The sequence below is a fragment of the Pseudophryne corroboree genome, chromosome 8 (genome assembly GCF_028390025.1).
Source record: "Pseudophryne corroboree isolate aPseCor3 chromosome 8, aPseCor3.hap2, whole genome shotgun sequence".
Classification (NCBI taxonomy): Eukaryota; Metazoa; Chordata; class Amphibia; order Anura; family Myobatrachidae; genus Pseudophryne; species Pseudophryne corroboree.
The window spans coordinates 191,781,128-191,799,758 of record NC_086451.1 but is presented as its reverse complement, the minus strand read 5'-3'; the positions used below and the strand labels follow the sequence as shown (position 1 = coordinate 191,799,758).

The 18,631-nt window shown below is 45.0% G+C and overlaps 1 protein-coding gene across 12 annotated transcripts in view; it reads left to right on the top strand.

The window, feature by feature from the left end:
- The window catches only part of PHKA1 (phosphorylase kinase regulatory subunit alpha 1), an 828,488-nt gene that overhangs the window by 147,572 nt on the left and 662,285 nt on the right, over positions 1-18,631 (top strand). For all 12 annotated transcript variants that reach the window (XM_063937031.1, XM_063937029.1, XM_063937030.1 and 9 more), the window contains one exon: positions 13,612-13,780. In XM_063937031.1, the coding sequence (XP_063793101.1) occupies positions 13,612-13,780 (169 nt within the window). The remainder of the gene's footprint in view (positions 1-13,611; positions 13,781-18,631) is intronic.

Here is an 18,631-nt window from a genome sequence, read left to right as displayed (position 1 = left end):
GTGTCGGCACCGCCGACGGATGATTGGGTAAATATGTTGAGTAATACAAGTTATATCAAAGCGCTATGAGTGGAAAGGGAAGGGGAGGGGGGAGGGGAAGATACCAGTATGTTTACAGCTCTTATTTGAGTTGATAAGATGAGTATCCGGATTTTTTAATGAGTGAATTTGGATTCCATATAACTGCCTTGTGGGATATCCTCAGCAGGTAGTAGTGGGCTAAACTGTCCCTATCTGTACCTTGCTGTGTTGATAATTTCTAGTTCCCGTGGCTGGTTTCCAAACTTCTGCCTCACAGTCTTCACGGCCGAGTTGCGGGTTTTTGCAGCACTTCCGGTCGCGGCAATGACGTACTTCCGGTCATACGGTCCAACGCGTTTCATGCCTCAGCACTTAGTCATGGATAAGGTGTATTGCATGAGATGCTCTATTTATTGAATTAAATCTAAAAAACTTTATTTATAAAACATTTAAAAAACGGAAATCCTTTGTTTATAAAACAGGAAGTGATGTCATATTTTGGTGGGAACCTCATGCTTTTTTCTTTTACTGGTATCATTGGGGGATTAATGTGTAAATAAGTTATGTGAAGTTAATATATGTTAAAATATTATAAAAATATATTTTAAAAAAAGATTATCTTTATTTATATAGGATATCTTTATAAGAATCTGAGTATTTTACTCTAAAAAAGTTTTTACATTTATATCTATATTGAGACCATTCGGTTGCAAGGTTTTTAAATGGTATATCCATTTTGTTTCATTCTTTAATAATTCTGCTACATTATTTCCACCTCTCCAATTTTTTTGAACTTTTTGTATACCCATAAATGAGAGGTTGGAGGCATCTTTACTGTGATGTTCCAGATAATGTTGGCATACACTATGAGTCGTTAGTCCTTTCTTTATATTATATAGGTGTTCTGAGATGCGAATGCTTAATTTTCTTTTTGTTTGGCCTACATATTGGTAGCCACATGGGCATTCAATCAGATAAATCACTCCCTCGGTATGACAGGTTATTTGACTTTGAAGATCATTCCTTATGAAGTGCTGCAAAAACCCGCAACTCGGCCGTGAAGACTGTGAGGCAGAAGTTTGGAAACCAGCCACGGGAACTAGAAATTATCAACACAGCAAGGTACAGATAGGGACAGTTTAGCCCACTACTACCTGCTGAGGATATCCCACAAGGCAGTTATATGGAATCCAAATTCACTCATTAAAAAATCCGGACACATCTTATCAACTCAAAAAAGAGCTGTAAACATACTGGTATCTTCCCCTCCCCCCTCCCCTTCCCTTTCCACTCATAGCGCTTTGATATAACTTGTATTGTTTAATTTGGAATCAAAATCAAAGCAGCTTACATATACAGGTGCAGATCTGGGAATTTTTTAAACCCCATTCTAAATATGTTGAGTGTTTTAAATGCAAATGTGATTTGATAGAGCTGAGTCTAAGAACCAGACATGGAGGAAATCCATGGAGGATGCTTTGTCACAAGCTCTGACCCCTTTGGGGTAACAGAAACGTGCATTTACCCAGATAGCTGGTACAGATACCGACACGAATTCCAGTGTCGACTAAAGTGATGCCAGATTAAATCCAAAACTGGCTAAGAGCATTCAGTACATGATTGTGGCAATAAAAGAAGTGTTGCATATAACAGAGGACCCTACTGTTCCTGATACAAGGGTCTGTATGTATAAAGGAAAGAAACCTGAGGTAACGTTTCCTCCCTCTCATGAACTGAATTCGCTTTTTGAAAAGGCTTAGGAAAATCCTGACAAGAAGATACAGGTTCCCAAAGGAATTCCAGTGGCATATCCGTTTCCATTTAGGGACAGGGAAAAGTGGGAGTCAACCCCCACGGTAGACAAAGCTTTATCGCGTCTATCCAAAAAGGTGGCGATTCCGTCTCCTGACACGGCAGCCCTAAAAGATCCTGCGGATCGTAAGCAGGAAAATACACTAAAATCCATTTATGTCGCTACTCAGGCCTGCCGTTGCTTCGGCATGGGTGAGTAGCGCTATTTAAAAGTGGGCAGATAACTTGTAATCTGAGGTAGATTCCCTAGACAGGGATAGCGTGCTTTTGACTCTGGGTCATATCAGGGACTCTGCAGCATATTTAAAAGAAGCTGTGAGGGATATTGGCCTTTTGGGATCAAGGGCCAATGCCATGGCAGTCTCAGCAAGGAGAGCATTGTGGATTCATCAATGGAATGCTGACGCTGACTCTAAGAAGGCGATGGAGTCGTTATCGTTTAACGGTAGTGACCTGTTTGGTGACGGCCTCACTGACCTGGTGTCTACGGCTACCGAGGGTAAGTCGTCATTTTTACCTTATGTTCCTGCACAGCAGAAGAAAACGCCTCACTATCAGATGCAGTCCTTTCGGCCCAATAAATTAAAAAAAGGACGAGGGTCCTCCTTCCTTGCTGCGATAGGAAGATGAAGGGGAAAACGGTCACAGGCTGTGGCAATTTCCCAAGAGCAGAAGTCCTCTCCGGCTTCTACCAAATCCACCGCATGACGCTGGTGCTCCTCTGCGGGAGTCCGCACCGGTGGGGGCATGTCTTAGACTTTTCAGTCAGGTCTGGGTGCACTCGGACCTGGATCCTTGGATAGTAGAAATAGTAACCCAAGGATACAGATTAGAGGTTCAAGATGTGCCCCTCACCGATTTTTCAAATCGGCCTTGCCAGCTTCTCTTATAGAAAGGTAGGTAGTATGCGCTGCGATACTAAAGTTGTGTCAAAATCAAGTAATTGTCAGGGTACCCCCGTCACAACAGGGGGAAGGCTTTTATTCGAGCCTGTTCGTTGTCCCGAAGCCGGATGGCTCAGTCAGACCGATTCTGAACCTAAAATCCCTCAATTTCTTTCTAAAAAAATTCAAATTCAAGATGGAATCTCTCCGAGCAGTGATCTCCAGTCTGGAGGAGGGGGATTTTATGGTGTCGGTCAACATAAAGGATGCCTACTTGCATGTCCCCATATATCCTCCACATCAGGCTTACCTGAGATTTGCTGTTCAGGATTGTCATTACCAATTTCAGACATTGTCGTTTGGTCTGTCCACGGCTCCGACGATGTTCATCAAAGTAATGGCGGAAATGATGGTTCTCCTGCGCAAGCAGGGAATCACAATTATCCCGTACTTGGACGATCTCCTCATAAAGGCGAGATCCAAGGAACAATTGCTGAAAAATGTTGCCCTTTCACTGGCGATTCTGCAACAACATGGTTGGCTCCTAAATTTGCCAAAATCACAGTTGGATCCGACGACACGGCTGTCTTTTCTGGGTATGATTCTGGATACAGAATTGCAGAGAGTTTTTCTTCCAGTGGAAAAGGCTCTGGAAATACAGAACATGGTAAAACAGATTCTGAAACCAGCAAAGGTGTCAGTTCTTCAATGCACTCGGTTGCTGGGGAAGATGGTGGCGGCCTACGAGGCCATTCTGTATGGCAGGTTCCATGCCAGGGTTTTTCAGTGGGACCTGTTGGACAAGTGGTCCGGGTCTCACCTGGACATGCACCGGAAAATAATTCTATCTCCCAGGACCAGAATCTCCCTTCTGTGGTGGCTGCACAGTTCTCACCTTCTGGAGGGATGCAGGTTCGGGATTCAGGATTGGATTCTGGTGACCACAGATGCAAGCCTCCGAGGCTGGGGAGGAGTCACACAGGGAAGAAGTTTTCAGGGAAAGTGGTCAAGCCAGGAAGCTTGTCTACACATAAACATTCTTGAATTAAGGGCCATTTACAACGGCATTCTGCAAGCAGAACATCTTCTTCGAGGTCTGCCTGTCTTGATTCAGTTAGACAACGTGACAGCAGTGGCGTACATAAACCGCCAGGGCGGAACAAGGAGCAGAGCGGCGATGGCCGAGGCCATGAAGATTCTTCGCTGGGCGGATAGACATGCCAGTGCTCTGTCAGCAGTCTTCATTCCAGGAGTGGACAACTGGGAAGCAGACTTCCTTAGCAGACACGATCTCCATCCAGGAGAGTGGGGTCTTCATCGAGAGGTCTTTGCAGAAGTGACAAGTTGTTGGGGTGTTCCTCATCGAGAGGTCTTTGCAGAAGTGACAAGTTGTTGGGGTGTTCCTCAAGTAGACATGATGGCGTCCCGCCTCAACAAGAAACTTCAGAGATATTGTTCCAGGTCAAGGAACCCTCAAGCGATAGCGTTGGATGCCCTAGTGACACCGTGGGTGTTTCCGTCGGTATATGTGTTCCCTCCACTTCCACTCATTCCGAAGGTGATAAAAATTATAAGAAGAACAAGGGTTCAGGTGATACTCATTGTTCCGGATTGGCCAAGAAGGCCTGGTGTCCAGATCTTCAGGAGTTGCTCATAGAAGATCCCTGGCCTCTTCCTCTTCGGGAGGACCTGTTGCAACAGGGGTTGTGCGTGTATCAAGACTTACCGTGGCTGCGTTTGATGGCGTGGCGGTTGAACCCCAAATTCTAGCCCGAAAGGGTATTCCCAGTCAAGTCATTCCCACACTTCTTCAGGCTAGAAAAGAAGTAACGGCAAAGCATTACCACCGTATTTTGGAGAAAATATGTGTCTTAGTGTTAATCCAAGAAGGCTCCTACGGAAGAATTTCACCTGGGGCGTTTGCTCCATTTTTTGCAAGCAGGTGTGGATGCGGGCCTAAAGATAGGCTCCATTAAAGTACAGATTTCGGCCTTGTCGATCTTTTTTCAGAAAGAATTGGCCTCCCTTCCAGAAGTTCAGACCTTCGTGAAAGGCGTGCTGCACATCCACCCTCCATTTGTGCCTCCTGTGGCACCGTGGGATCTTAATGTGGTGTTGCAGTTCCTGCAATCGCATTGGATTGAACCTTTGCGCAAGGTTGAGTTAAAATTCCTTACTTGGAAAGTAGTCATGTTGTTGGCCTTGGCGAGTGTCTGAGTTTAATCTTCCATGCTGATAGAGCGGAGTTGAGAACTCGTCAGCAATTTCTGCCAAAAGTGGTTTCATCATTTAACGTGAACCAGCCTATTGTGGTGCCAGTGGCTACTGATGCCTTGGCGGAATCAAAGTCTCTCGATGTGGTCAGAGCTTTGAAGATCTATGTCGCCAGATCGGCTCAGATTAGGAAACCAGAGGTTCTGTTTGTCCTGTGGGCTTCCAACAAGATTGGGGCTCCTGCTTCTAAGCAGACTATTGCGCGCTGGATTTGTAATACGATTCAGCAGGCTCATTGTACGGCAGGATTGCCGTTACCGAAATCGGTGAAAACCCATTCTACCAGAAAGGTGGGCTCATCCTGGGCGGCTGCCCGAGCGGTCTCGACGTTACAACTTTACCGAGCTGCTACTTGGTTGGGATCAAACACCTTTGCAAAGTTTTACAAGTTTGATAGCCTGGCTGAGGAGGACCTCGTTTGGTCAATCGGTGCTGGAGTCATCCGCACTCTCCCGCCCGTTCTAGAGATTTGGTATAAACCCCATGGTTCTAGAAGCATCCCCAGCATTCTCTAGGACGTATGAGAAAATAGGATTTTAATACCTACCGGTAAATCCTTTTCTCTTAGTCCGTAGAGGATGCTGGGCGCCCGTCCCAGTGCGGGCTGTATCTGCAGTTTGGTTATAGTTACGCTCGTGTTGCGTTGAGTTCAGTCAATCTGTGCCTGTTGCTGGTCATGCTGTTGCATGCGTTGTTGTTGAATGCCATGTTGTACGTTGTGTTTGAGGTGTGAGCTAGTATGTATCTCACTTTGGTTTTAAAATAATGAAATAAATCCTTTTCCTCTAAATGTCCGTCTCCCTGGGCACCGTTCCTATAACTGGAGTCTGGAGGAGGGCCATAGAGGCAGGAGCCAGTTCACACCCATTCAAAGTCTTATAGTGTGCCCATGTCTCCTGCGGATCCCGTCTATACCCCATGGTTCTTGAAGCATCTCCAGCATCCTCTGCGGACTAAGAGAAAAGGATTTACCGGTAGGTATTAAAATCCTATTTTAAAATATGTTCTGTATGATAGATCTCATTGATAAATCAGCTGCATAATTTAGTTTTAAGATGCCTTTTGTGTGTGTTGTGCATGATACCCAATAAGTTCATCACAGCGTACTCTTCTGCATAACCTAGTTTCAAGGCCACTATCCCAGCCCACTACCTCATGCCTTTGCCACCTATGCCTCACTTCCTACTCCCCCTACCCCCAAAAGGGGCGTGGTCTCAAAAAGAAAGAGGCGTGGTCACACAATAGTATTCCCAATTAAAATTATGCCACACAGTAGCACAATCTTATTCACATTACACCACATCGTAGTGTCCCTTATTCATGTTATAACACACATTAGTGTCCCTTATACAAAAAGCACACAGTAGTAGCACCCTGTAATACACATAATGTCCACAGCAGTAGCGCCCCTTATTCAATGCCCACAGTTGTAGTGCCCCTTATGCAATGTCCACTGTACTGGTAGTGCCCACAGTGGTAGTGCCCCTTTTATAGAGCCCATAGTAGTAGTGCCCCTTATGCAATGCCCCCAGTAGTAGTACCCCTTATGTCCCCAGGAGTGATGCCCCTTATGAAGTGCCCCCTTTACAATGCCTTCATTAGTAGTGCCCCCAGTAGCAATGCCATTAATGGTAATGCCTTCAGTCGTTAAGCCCCCCGTAGTTATGCCCCTATAGTTATGCCCCCAGTGGTAATGCCCCTGCGGTTATGACCCCAGTAGTTTACCCCACCTTTAGTTTAGCCCACCCGCTGGTAATGCTCCCTGTAGTTATAGCCCCTGCAGTTATGCCCCCTTGTAGTTTGCCCCCTTGTAGTTTGCCCCCCCGTAGTTTGCCCTCAGTAGTAATACCCCCTTGTAGTTTGCCCCCAGTAGTAATACCCCCTTGTAGTTTGCCCCCAGTAGGTGTGCCACTGATACACTCAAACATGAAAAAACCAAACACAATACTCACCAAGCCCCGTTCCCGCATCCGACCGCTGCAGTCCTTCCGTCGCCTGCTCCTCGGCACTATGGGGGAGACATCATGACGTCTCTCCCATAGCGCACACTGACAGAGCCGGAAGCAGGAGCTCAGTAGTGAGCTCCTGCCACCGGCCTCCGCTGTGGAGAGAGCCGGGCGCCCCCTGGTAACACAATCTCAGCGTGCGCCTGGCATCTCCCTGCTGCGCCGGGCACACATCGGATTAGGTGAGCCGAAAGAGGCGGAACTGCGTTCCGTCTTCAAGTGGAACTGATGGAACGCAGTTCCGCCCTGTTCCGGCTCACTTTAACCCCTGCCTGCATCTCTTTCAGCTCATTACTGTTTCTCTAACGTCCTAGTGGATGCTGGGGACTCCGTAAGGACCATGGAGTAGACGGGCTCCGCAGGAGACATGGGGACTTTAAGAAAGAATTTGTATTCTGGTGTGCTCTGGCTCCTCCCTCTATGTCTCTCCTCCAGACCTCAGTTTGAATCTGTGCCCGGACGAGCTGGGTGCTGTTCAGTGAGCTCTCCTGAGCTTGCTGTAAGAAAGTGTTTTGTCAGGTTTTTTATTTTCAGGGAGCTCTGCTGGCAACAGACTCCCTGCATCGTGGGACTGAGGGGAGAGAAGGAGCCCTACTCTCTGAAGATAGGTCCTGCTTCTTAGGCTACTGGACACCATTAGCTCCAGAGGGATCGTACACAGGATCTCACCCTCGTCGTCCGATCCCGGAGCCGCGCCGCCGTCCCCCTCGCAGAGCCGGAAGACAGAAGCCGGGTGAGCATAAGAAGCAAGAAGACTTCGAAATCGGCGGCAGAAGACTCCAGTCTTCACTGAGGTAGCGCACAGCACTGCAGCTGTGCGCCATTGCTCCCACATACACCCACATACTCCGGTCACTGTAAGGGTGCAGGGCGCAGGGGGGGGGGGGGTGCCCTGGGCAGCAATTAGGACCTCTTGACAGAAGTTTGACATATATACAGTTGGGCACTGAATATATGTATGAGCCCACGCCATAATATTGTACATAAACGGGGGACAGAAGCCCGCCGCTGAGGGGGCGGGGCTTCTTCCTCAGCACTCACCAGCGCCATCTTTTCTTCACAGCTCCGCTGAGAGGAAGCTCCCCAGGCTCTCCCCTGCAGATACACGGTACAAGAGGGTAAAAAGAGAGGGGGGCACATAATTAGGCGCAAAAACAATATAAAACAGCAGCTACTGGGTTAACATTAAGTTACTGTGTTATTCCTGGGTTGTATAGCGCTGGGGTGTGTGCTGGCATACTCTCTCTCTGTCTCTCCAAAGGGCCTTGTGGGGGAACTGTCTTCGAAAAGAGCATTCCCTGTGTGTATGGTGTGTCGGTACGCTTGTGTCGACATGTTTGACGAGGAAGGCTATGTGGAAACAGAGTGCGAGCAAATGAATGTGGTGTCTCCGCCGACGGCGTCGACACCTGATTGGATGGATATGTGGAAGGTTTTAAATGATAATGTAAATTCCTTGCATAAAAGGTTGGATAAAGCTGAAGCCTCAGGACAGTCAGGGTCTCAGCCCATGCCTGATCCTATGTCGCAGGGGCCATCAGGGTCTCAGAAGCGCCCACTATCCCAAATTGTTGACACAGATACCGACGTGGATTCTGACTCCAGTGTCGATTACGATGATGCTAAAATACAGCCAAAATTGGCTAAAGCCATCCGTTATATGATTATAGCAATTAAGGATGTGTTGCACATCACAGAGGAAACCTCAGTCCCTGACAAGAGGGTTCATATGTATGGGGAAAAAAGGCAGGTGGTGACCTTTCCCCCTTCACACGAGCTAAATGAGTTATGTGAAAAGGCTTGGGAATCACCAGATAAAAAACTGCAGATTTCCAAAAGGATGCTTATGGCGTACCCTTTCCCGCCAACGGTCCGGTTACGCTGGGAATCCTCCCCTAGGGTGGACAAAGCTTTGACACGCTTATCCAAGAGGGTAGCCCTGCCGTCACAGGATACGGCCACCCTAAAAGATGCTGCGGATAGAAAGCAAGAGGGTACTCTGAAGTCCATTTATACGCATTCAGGTACCTTACCGAGGCCGGCGATCGCGTCGGCCTGGGTGTGTAGCGCTGTAGCAGCATTGACAGATACCCTGTCTGAGGAACTTGATACCTTAGACAAGGATACTATATTAATGACCCTGGGGCATATAAAAGACGCTGTCCTATATATGAGAGATGCTCAAAGAGACATTAGTATACTGAGTTCTAGAATAAATGCTATGTCGATTTCTGCCAGAAGGGTATTGTGGACTCGGCAATAGACAGGTGATGTCGACTCAAAAAGGCACATGGAGGTTTTACTTTACAAGGGTGAGGAATTGTTTGGGGAGGGTCTCTCGGACCTAGTCTCCACAGCTACTGCTGGAAAGTCAAATTTTTTGCCATTTGTTTCCTCACAACCCAAGAAAGCACCGTATTACCAAATGCAGTCCTTTCGATCACAAAGAGGCAAAGTCCGAGGTGCGTCCTTTCTTGGCAGGGGCAGAGGAAATAAGCTGCACAACACAGCTAGTTCCCAGGAACAGAAGTCCTCCCCAGCTTCCACTAAATTCACCGCGTGACGCAGGGGCTCCACAGGCGGAGCTAGGCCCGGTGGGGGCGCGTCTCCGAAATTTCAGCCACATGTGGGTTCACTCCCAGTTAGATCCCTGGGCGATAGATATTGTGTCGCAGGGATACAAGCTGGAATTCGAAGAGATGCCCCCTCACCGATACCTCAAATCGGCCCTGCCAGCTTCCCCCCTCGAGAGGGAGATAGTGCTAGCTGCAATTCACAAATTGTACCTTCAACAGGTGGTGGTCAAGGTTCCCCTCCTTCAACAAGGAAAGGGTTAATATTCGACCATGTTTGTAGTACAGAAACCGGACGGTTCGGTCAGACCCATATTGAATTTAAAATCCCTGAACATATACCTGAAAAGGTTCAAGTTCAAGATGGAATCGCTCAGAGCGGTTATCGCAAGCCTTGAAGGGGGGGATTTTATGGTGTCTCTGGACATAAAGGATGCATACCTTCATGTCCCCATTTATCCACCTCATCAGGCGTACCTAAGATTTGTGGTACAGGATTGCCATTACCAATTTCAGACGTTGCCGTTTGGTCACTCCACGGCACCGAGAATATTTACCAAGGTAATGACGGAAATGATGGTACTCCTGCGGAAGCAAGGGGTCACAATTATCCCGTACTTGGACGATCTCCTCATAAAAACGAGATCAAGAGAGCAGTTGCTGAACAGCGTATCACTTTCTCTGGAAGTGTTACGGCAACACGGCTGGATTCTAAATATTCCAAAGTCGCAGTTGGTTCCTACGACTCGTCTGCCTTTCCTGGGCATGATTGTGGACACAGACCAGAAAAGGGTTTATCTCCCGATAGAGAAAGCTCAGGAACTCATGACCCTGGTCAAGAACCTATTAAAACCAAAACAGGTGTCAGTGCATCACTGCACTCGAGTCCTGGGAAAGATGGTGGCATCATACGAGGCCATTCCCTTCGGCAGGTTCCATGCGAGGACTTTTCAATGGGACTTACTGGACAAATGGTCCGGATCACATCTTCAGATGCATCGGTTAATCACCCTATCCCCCAGGGCCAGGGTGTCTCTCCTGTGGTGGCTGCAGAGTGCTCACCTTCTCGAGGGCCGCAGATTCGGCATTCAGGACTGGGTCCTGGTGACCACGGATGCAAGCCTCCGAGGGTGGGGGGCAGTCACACAGGGAAGAAATTTCCAAGGTCTGTGGTCTAGTCAAGAGACTTGCCTTCACATCAACATCCTGGAACTAAGGGCCATATACAACGCCCTACGTCAAGCGGAGACCCTGCTACGCGACCAATCGGTTCTGATTCAGTCAGACAACATCACCGCAGTGGCTCATATAAACTGCCAAGGCGGCACAAGGAGCAGGGTGGCGATGGCGGAAGCCACCAGAATTCTTCGCTGGGCGGAGAATCCCGTAAGCGCACTGTCAGCAGTGTTCATTCCGGGAGTGGACAACTGGGAAGCAGACTTCCTCAGCAGGCACGACCTCCACCCGGGAGAGTGGGGACTTCATCAAGAAGTCTTCACGCAGATTGCAAGTCGGTGGGAACTGCCACAGGTGGACATGATGGCATCCCGCCTCAACAAAAAGCTACAGAGGTATTGCGCCAGGTCAAGAGACCCTCAGGCGATAGCTGTAGACACACTAGTGACACCGTGGGTGTTCCAGACGGTTTATGTATTTCCTCTTCTTCCTCTCATACCCAAGGTGCTGAGAATCATAAGAAAAAGAGGAGTGAGAACAATTCTCATTGTTCCGGATTGGCCAAGAAGGACTTGGTATCCAGATCAGCAAGAAATACTCACAGAGGACCCGTGGCCTCTACCTCTAAGACAGGACTTGTTGCAACAGGGGCCCTGTCTGTTCCAAGACTTACTGCGGCTGCGTTTGACGGCATGGCGGTTGAACGCCGGATCCTAGCAGAAAAAGGCATTCCGGATGAGGTTATTCCTACGCTGATAAAGGCTAGGAAGGACGTGACGGCTAAACATTATCACCGTATATGGCGAAAATATGTTGCTTGGTGCGAGGCCAGGAATGCCCCCACGGAGGAATTCCAGCTGAGCCGTTTCCTTCACTTCCTACAGTCGGGAGTGACTTTGGGCCTAAAATTGGGTTCCATTAAGGTCCAGATTTCGGCCCTGTCAATTTTCTTTCAAAAAGAACTGGTTTCTCTGCCTGAAGTTCAGACGTTTGTAAAGGGAGTGCTGCATATTCAGCCCCCTTTTGTGCCTCCAGTGGCACCTTGGGATCTTAACGTGGTGTTGAGTTTCCTGAAGTCACACTGGTTTGAACCACTTAAAACCGTGGAGTTAAAATATCTCACGTGGAAGGTGGTCATGCGATTAGCCTTGGCTTCGGCTAGGCGTGTGTCAGAATTAGCGGCTTTGTCACATAAAAGCCCCTATCTGGTTTTCCATATGGACAGAGCAGAATTGCGGACCCGTCCACAATTTCTGCCAAAAGTGGTGTCATCTTTTCATATGAACCAACCTATTGTGGTGCCTGTGGCTACTCGTGACTTGGAGGATTCCGAGTTACTAGATGTGGTCAGGGCTTTGAAGGTTTATGTAGCCAGAACGGCTAGAGTCAGGAAAACTGAGTCGCTGTTTATCCTGTATGCATCCAACAAGCTGGGTGCTCCTGCTTCAAAGCAAACTATTGCTCGCTGGATCTGTAACACGATTCAGCAGGCTCATTCTGCGGCTGGATTGCCGCTGCCAAAATCAGTAAAAGCCCACTCTACAAGGAAGGTGGGCTTTTCTTGGGCGGCTGCCCGAGGGGTCTCGGCATTACAGCTTTGCCGAGCAGCTACTTGGTCAGGTTCAAACACTTTTGCAAAGTTCTACAAGTTTGATACCCTGGGTGAGGAGGACCTTGTGTTTGCTCATTCGGTGCCCGTTTGGGAGCTTTGGTATGATCCCCATGGTCCTTACGGAGTCCCCAGCATCCACTAGGACGTTAGAGAAAATAAGATTTAACTTACCGGTAAATCTATTTCTCGTAGTCCGTAGTGGATGCTGGGCGCCCGTCTCAAGTGCGGACTTCTTCTGCAATACTTGTATATAGTTATTGCTTAAATAAGGGTAATGTTATAGTTGCATCAGGGTTGATCTGATGCTCTGTTGTTGTTCATACTGTTAACTGGGTAAGTTTATCACAAGTTATACGGTGTGATTGGTGTGGCTGGTATGAGTCTTGCCCTGGATTCCAAAATCCTTTCCTTGTACTGTCAGCTCTTCCGGGCACAGTTTCTCTAACTGAGGTCTGGAGGAGGGACATAGAGGGAGGAGCCAGAGCACACCAGAATACAAATTCTTTCTTAAAGTGCCCATGTCTCCTGCGGAGCCCGTCTATTCCATGGTCCTTACGGAGTCCCCAGCATCCACTACGGACTACGAGAAATAGATTTTCCGGTAAGTAAAATCTTATTTTAACTCTTACAATGGCTGCCCACCCCTAGTAGTTTGTTGACTACTCCTTTTGCTTCCTTTCATCTCGGCTGTAGTGTGTACTGAGAATTGTGTTGCTCATTGTTACCTGTGCTCTGTTTTAGTTTTTCTGTTACTGTAATTTTAAGTTCCGTGTACCATATATTATTCTAATGTCGGCCATATATATGGCACTGCGAAACACTTGTGGAGCCCTAGAATAAAATGTAATAATAAGTTAGCTAAAAACTTAAATTCATCTCGTTGGAACCACATTGTCAATGAAGTACATGAGTTTTCACATTTGTAAATGTGTGCATAAATACAATGTGGCTTATATGCATTTTATTTGCATTTTTACGAAATCTGAAATCCAAACCCCAGTGTGTATGTTATATGTAAGTTAGGTATGAATCCTCAGAAGTTTTCTCATGATATTGGATAATAAAATAGGAAAGAAAGAGAATCTTATTCAACCATCATAAATTCATCAAAGGTTTTGGTTTATTTTTCTATTTTACTATTTTTTTAAATTTTTTTTTTTTAACTATTATGAAATGAACAATTTCTTTCCCTCTTTAGCATAACCGTGATTTACTATGAATTGGCAATTCCTGATTATATGCACTTTCTGTAGGTTACCAAGATTGAAGAATTCAAATACAGTCAGAGTACCAAAGATTCACTACATGCAAAGTATAACACATTCACCTGTTCCACTGTGGTGGGAGACGACCAATGGGGCCACCTGCAGCTTGATGCTACTTCTATATATCTGCTGTTCTTGGCACAGATGACCACATCCGGTAACCCAACTCAATGACATTTGCTAGTGCAGTATATCATAATACTCTGCTAAATAAAGGCATAAAATAAGAACAAAAGTATTTATAGCAATACTTATATGTAGTTAAGAGGTTTTTTTTTTATTGATTTGCACATGCATTTCTCCATTGAAAAAAGAAATAAATCATTGGGGATTCTGCTTCACTCTGTGTTTTATTTTTTTCCCCAAGTCTTTTTTTTTTTTTAATCTACTAGGCAGATGTGTTTCTGTTTGTTGTTAAAACATAGCTCCGCTTTGCATAAAGTACTCTTACAATACAAATGATGTAGTAAATGTGTCAGCAGAACATATATAGTAAATTCAAAAAGTCACTCCGCAGTGAGCACGGTTTCTGGCTGCAGATCTCCCCTGCAGACGGGTGTGGTATGGCTGACCAGCGGTCAGGAGACCGCCGGTCAGCATACCGACGCCGGGATCCCAGCGGACAGGGGCGAGTGCAGCAAGCTCCTTGCAGGCTCGCTGCGCTTGCCACGCTGCGAGCTCAGTGGCGCTATGGGTGTCTTGGACACCGACAAGTGGAAATAGTCCCTGTTGGTCTGCATACCGACCTTCGGGATTGTGAGGGGGTGGGATGTTGGTGGAGGTCATGTGACCGTCGGTCTCCCGATCGACGGTCACATGAATACCACCCCCTGCAGACATGTGACGCCAGAGAGAGACCGGGACAAATGTACCTAACAAAATCTCTTTCAGTTTTGTGTAACTAAAGTATTTAAAAACAATGATGTTGTCGTATTACGTAGCACATATTCTCTGCGTGGAGACTTGCTTTGCACAAAATCATTTCACAGGGACTTTTTTTAAACTCAACATATATTCATTTAACGCGTTCTAATGGTAGAAAACGCATTTAATTTATATAGAAAACTCTTAATGTAAAAAGCGTTACATTTATTATTATTTTCTAATATATTGCCACCAATGCACGCAGAATAGTATGGAGAATATATCGTTCGTATCCAGCCATGCCTCATTGGATATTTTTACTTCTAAAAAATCAGCATAAATATTGCATATATACACATAGTAACACTTATTAAGCTAGAAAACACTGATAGTCACAGCTCCACCATGATATCAGAATTCATACATATAATGGCAGTCCAAAATCAAAGATTTAAAAAGTCTCTTTTTAGGCTCCTATGTCCAGAGATGGTTTAGGACCGTTGTTATTTAAATGGCCCACTTTCTTCCTATGGCTACAAGAAATTAATTTGGTGACCAAAAGTACATGGGCAGCTTTGAGAATACACTCATCTGGCCATGTGCCATTGGGGCGGGCTTGGTGCTCTATGGCAGATACATAGAGGACATGTTTTTTATTTGGGAAGGTAATTTAAGTTCAGCCAAGGCATTTGTAGATCACTTGAACCAGAATAACTATGGGTTAAAACTCACTAGCACTATTCACGACACTAGAGTTTCCTTTCTGGACATCGCCCTAGAAGTGAAGAATGGCAGTATAATCACGTCCACATTTAAGAAGGAGGTAGATTGTAACAAATTCTTACACCATTCAAGCTGCCATTATTTGCCATGGCTTAGAAATATACCTAAAAGCCAGTATATGAGACACAGACGGAACTGCACGGATATAGGGGAATATGATCGTCAAGCTCACGATCTTACTCTTGCACTTCTAGAACAAGAATATCCGGAGAAAATCTTAGAGGAAGCATGGGAATATGCTAGAAAAGCAGATAGAAAGACACTACTTACCACTAAGAAAAATAGTTCTATCCTCTCTAAAGAAAACACCCCACTTAGATTTATAACAAAATTTTATTCTAGTTCAAGAGAAATCAAGACCTTGTTAAGAAACAATATGTCAATCTTAAAGGCAGATAAATTGTTAGCACCTCTGCTGGAAGCAGAACCACAGATTGTTTTTAGAAAAACTAGAAATCTACAGAGCTATCTTACTCCTAGCCATTATGTTATTTTTTTGTCACATAAAACAATGAACAGCACGTGGCTTAATACTCCTCCCTTGAAAAAGGGTTGTTTTGGATGTGGCCGTGAAAAATGTATGACGTGTAAATATATGGCACACAATAGCATGCATTTTCGTTCTACTACATATAACACTGAGTTTGAGATTAAAGGACATATTGACTGTAACACGACATATGTGATCTATTTAATCACCTGTAGATGTGGAGCTCAATACGTGGGTCGGACGACTAGAAAACTCAATACTAGGTTTCAAGAACATAGACGTAATATAATGAAAGGGATCAGAACACGTAGCCTGTCAGCGCATATCAAAAACAAACATGAGGGTAATCTGGATGTCCTGATGCTACAGGGGATTGAGCATATACCCAATACAGCTAGAGGTGGTGATAGATACAATAAATTAAGTAAAAGAGAGGCTTTTTGGATTTTTTCATTGGGCTCCCGGTCTCCTTTGGGACCTAATGATAATATAGAAATGAACAATATATAAGATTGCAAAGGTAAAGATATAAACCAGTCTAGTATATGGGTAAAACATCTGAACTAATAGCTGATGGGGTTGTGATCTATAGTATTTGGTTTGGGTTCCTGGGGTTATTTTAAATTATGGACGGTTGTCAATACAATATGTTGGTCTGAAGTTAGAACTGAGTTTCATACTATTAACGGAGAATCGATTGTCCCTAGGGATCTTTTCAGCTAGTATACTCTGCAGAATTAGCTTCCCAAAGCTTTATTAGGTTGTTAAAGAGTTAAATCTCTATGTGCAAAGAAAACACGTACCCATCTGAGTTGTGTAGATAGGGTCGTAATATAGAGTGGATGATATATAGAGAAACCAATGGAAGTGAGAAGAACCAGCTATGAATTAAATTTGTATTTATATATAAATTATTAAAGAATATATTCAAATTTATTAAAGTAAAAATATACTGGAAAGCGGTGGGGAGTGAGTCTCGAACCCGGGGCTGGAGATTACTAGGCAGAAGCTCTAACCGTTCGGCTATAGAAGCCATATATCATTATTTGTGCCTCACATCCATATATATCTAATATTGATCTCCACAAAAAAAATTTTTTCTTTCACAGTCCAACGTGTTGCTATAGCTGTTAAATGGTGTTTTTATATATATTTTTTATTTGTTTTTTTAGAAACGTATATTAATAAAATTATAAGATGAGAATTGCACTGTATTGTAATACTAATAGGGGACATGTTCCCATGCATCTATATATAAGAGAATTGCTTTGTGTTATAATACCATCCATGCTTAGAACACTTTAACACACCTGGAGGTTATAATGAGAGTCAGCATACGATTGGATGACAGTATGTTTAAATATCAGAGTGTGGACAACGGTTGTATACCTTCTGAGGAAACCGTTCTAAATGTTATAACGGAGAAACGCGTTAAGGATCAGACACCGTGCTAGGAAACATCTGCTGGCTCCTAAATTCTGCTATTCTGGCCGCATTTATCCTGCCTGGCTACGAGTGATCAATCCACCTGGCAGATCAACACAGCTGACTATGACGTCCACCAGCAGGTCCGTTTTGACCGGAGAGAAGGGAGACCGCCCATCCGGGGGCCCCTCCGGCGGAGGGACGTTTTGCCTGTGGCACTGCGGTTGCCGGCCGCTCCATCCTGTAAGAGGTTTCACAACGCGGTCAGCGGAGAAGTGAGGTGAGAAACCCTGCATTGACCTATCCGGTCATTGCACCTGTTCGGACCACACTACACGCTGGCAATAGAAAAGTGAATCAGAGCGGCGGCTGGTCTCAGCGGGCTCCTGGTGATTATGTACCAGATCTTAATGATTTAGAAACTGCACCATAAATCATAACTTAAAACGCCTGGATCTAAAGCCATACATCCTTTTGGTCACCAAATGAATTTCTTGTAGCCATAGGAAGAAAGTGGGCCATTTAAATAACAACGGTCCTAAACCATCTCTGGACATAGGAGCCTAAAAAGAGACTTTTTAAATCTTTGATTTTGGACTGCCATTATATGTATGAATTCTGATTATCATGGTGGAGCTGTGACTATTAGACACTGCAGTGTTTTCTAGCTTAATAAGTGTTACTATGTGTATATATGCATTATTTATGCTGATTTTTTAGAAGTAAAAATATCTTTTATATAATAAATGACATTGGAATATATGCGCTCTCTTTAGATATTTAATTGTTCTATAATTATAGTTTACTTCAGACTATTAAGTGGGAGCAGCTGGTTCCAATAGTAGGTAATCAGTACAGTGTATTGAGATTGAAAAATTAGGACACCTGCTGATATAATATGTTTGTGCGCCCGTAAATTGTGCAGACACAGACGCACGTGGAGGTGTGCATTTTTGCTGGCCTGCTCGGGCGCCTGAGAGTGCACAAAAAGTGATTTGAATGCCTCATTGGAGTTTATCTATGCTTGAGCAAAGGTGGCTTAATTAGTACCTCAGTCAATTTTATTGAACCATCTGAACTCAAGCATGGATATACTTAAAACCTGGAATGTAATAACTGACTTTGGGAAGCTCTGGTTTAAATAACTGTTAATATTTGTAAGAATCCAGTTAATCTACCAATATGGTTTTGGGAAAAATATTCAGGGCAGCATGTATCAAGCTCAAAAATGCGGAAACACCTGTTTACTGCAATACATATGGATCCCCACATGTATTAAATAGGTCTGTAGAAGATATCTGATATATCTGCTGTAGTCCCCAGAGGATTCTATGGTCCTGCAATGTGCCGCATGCAGCAATCTCCGACGACGCCATCAATAAATGGTGAAAAAAAACCACCAAGCAAATAGGGGGTTGGAACTATATTGCAATTTATGGAAATGTA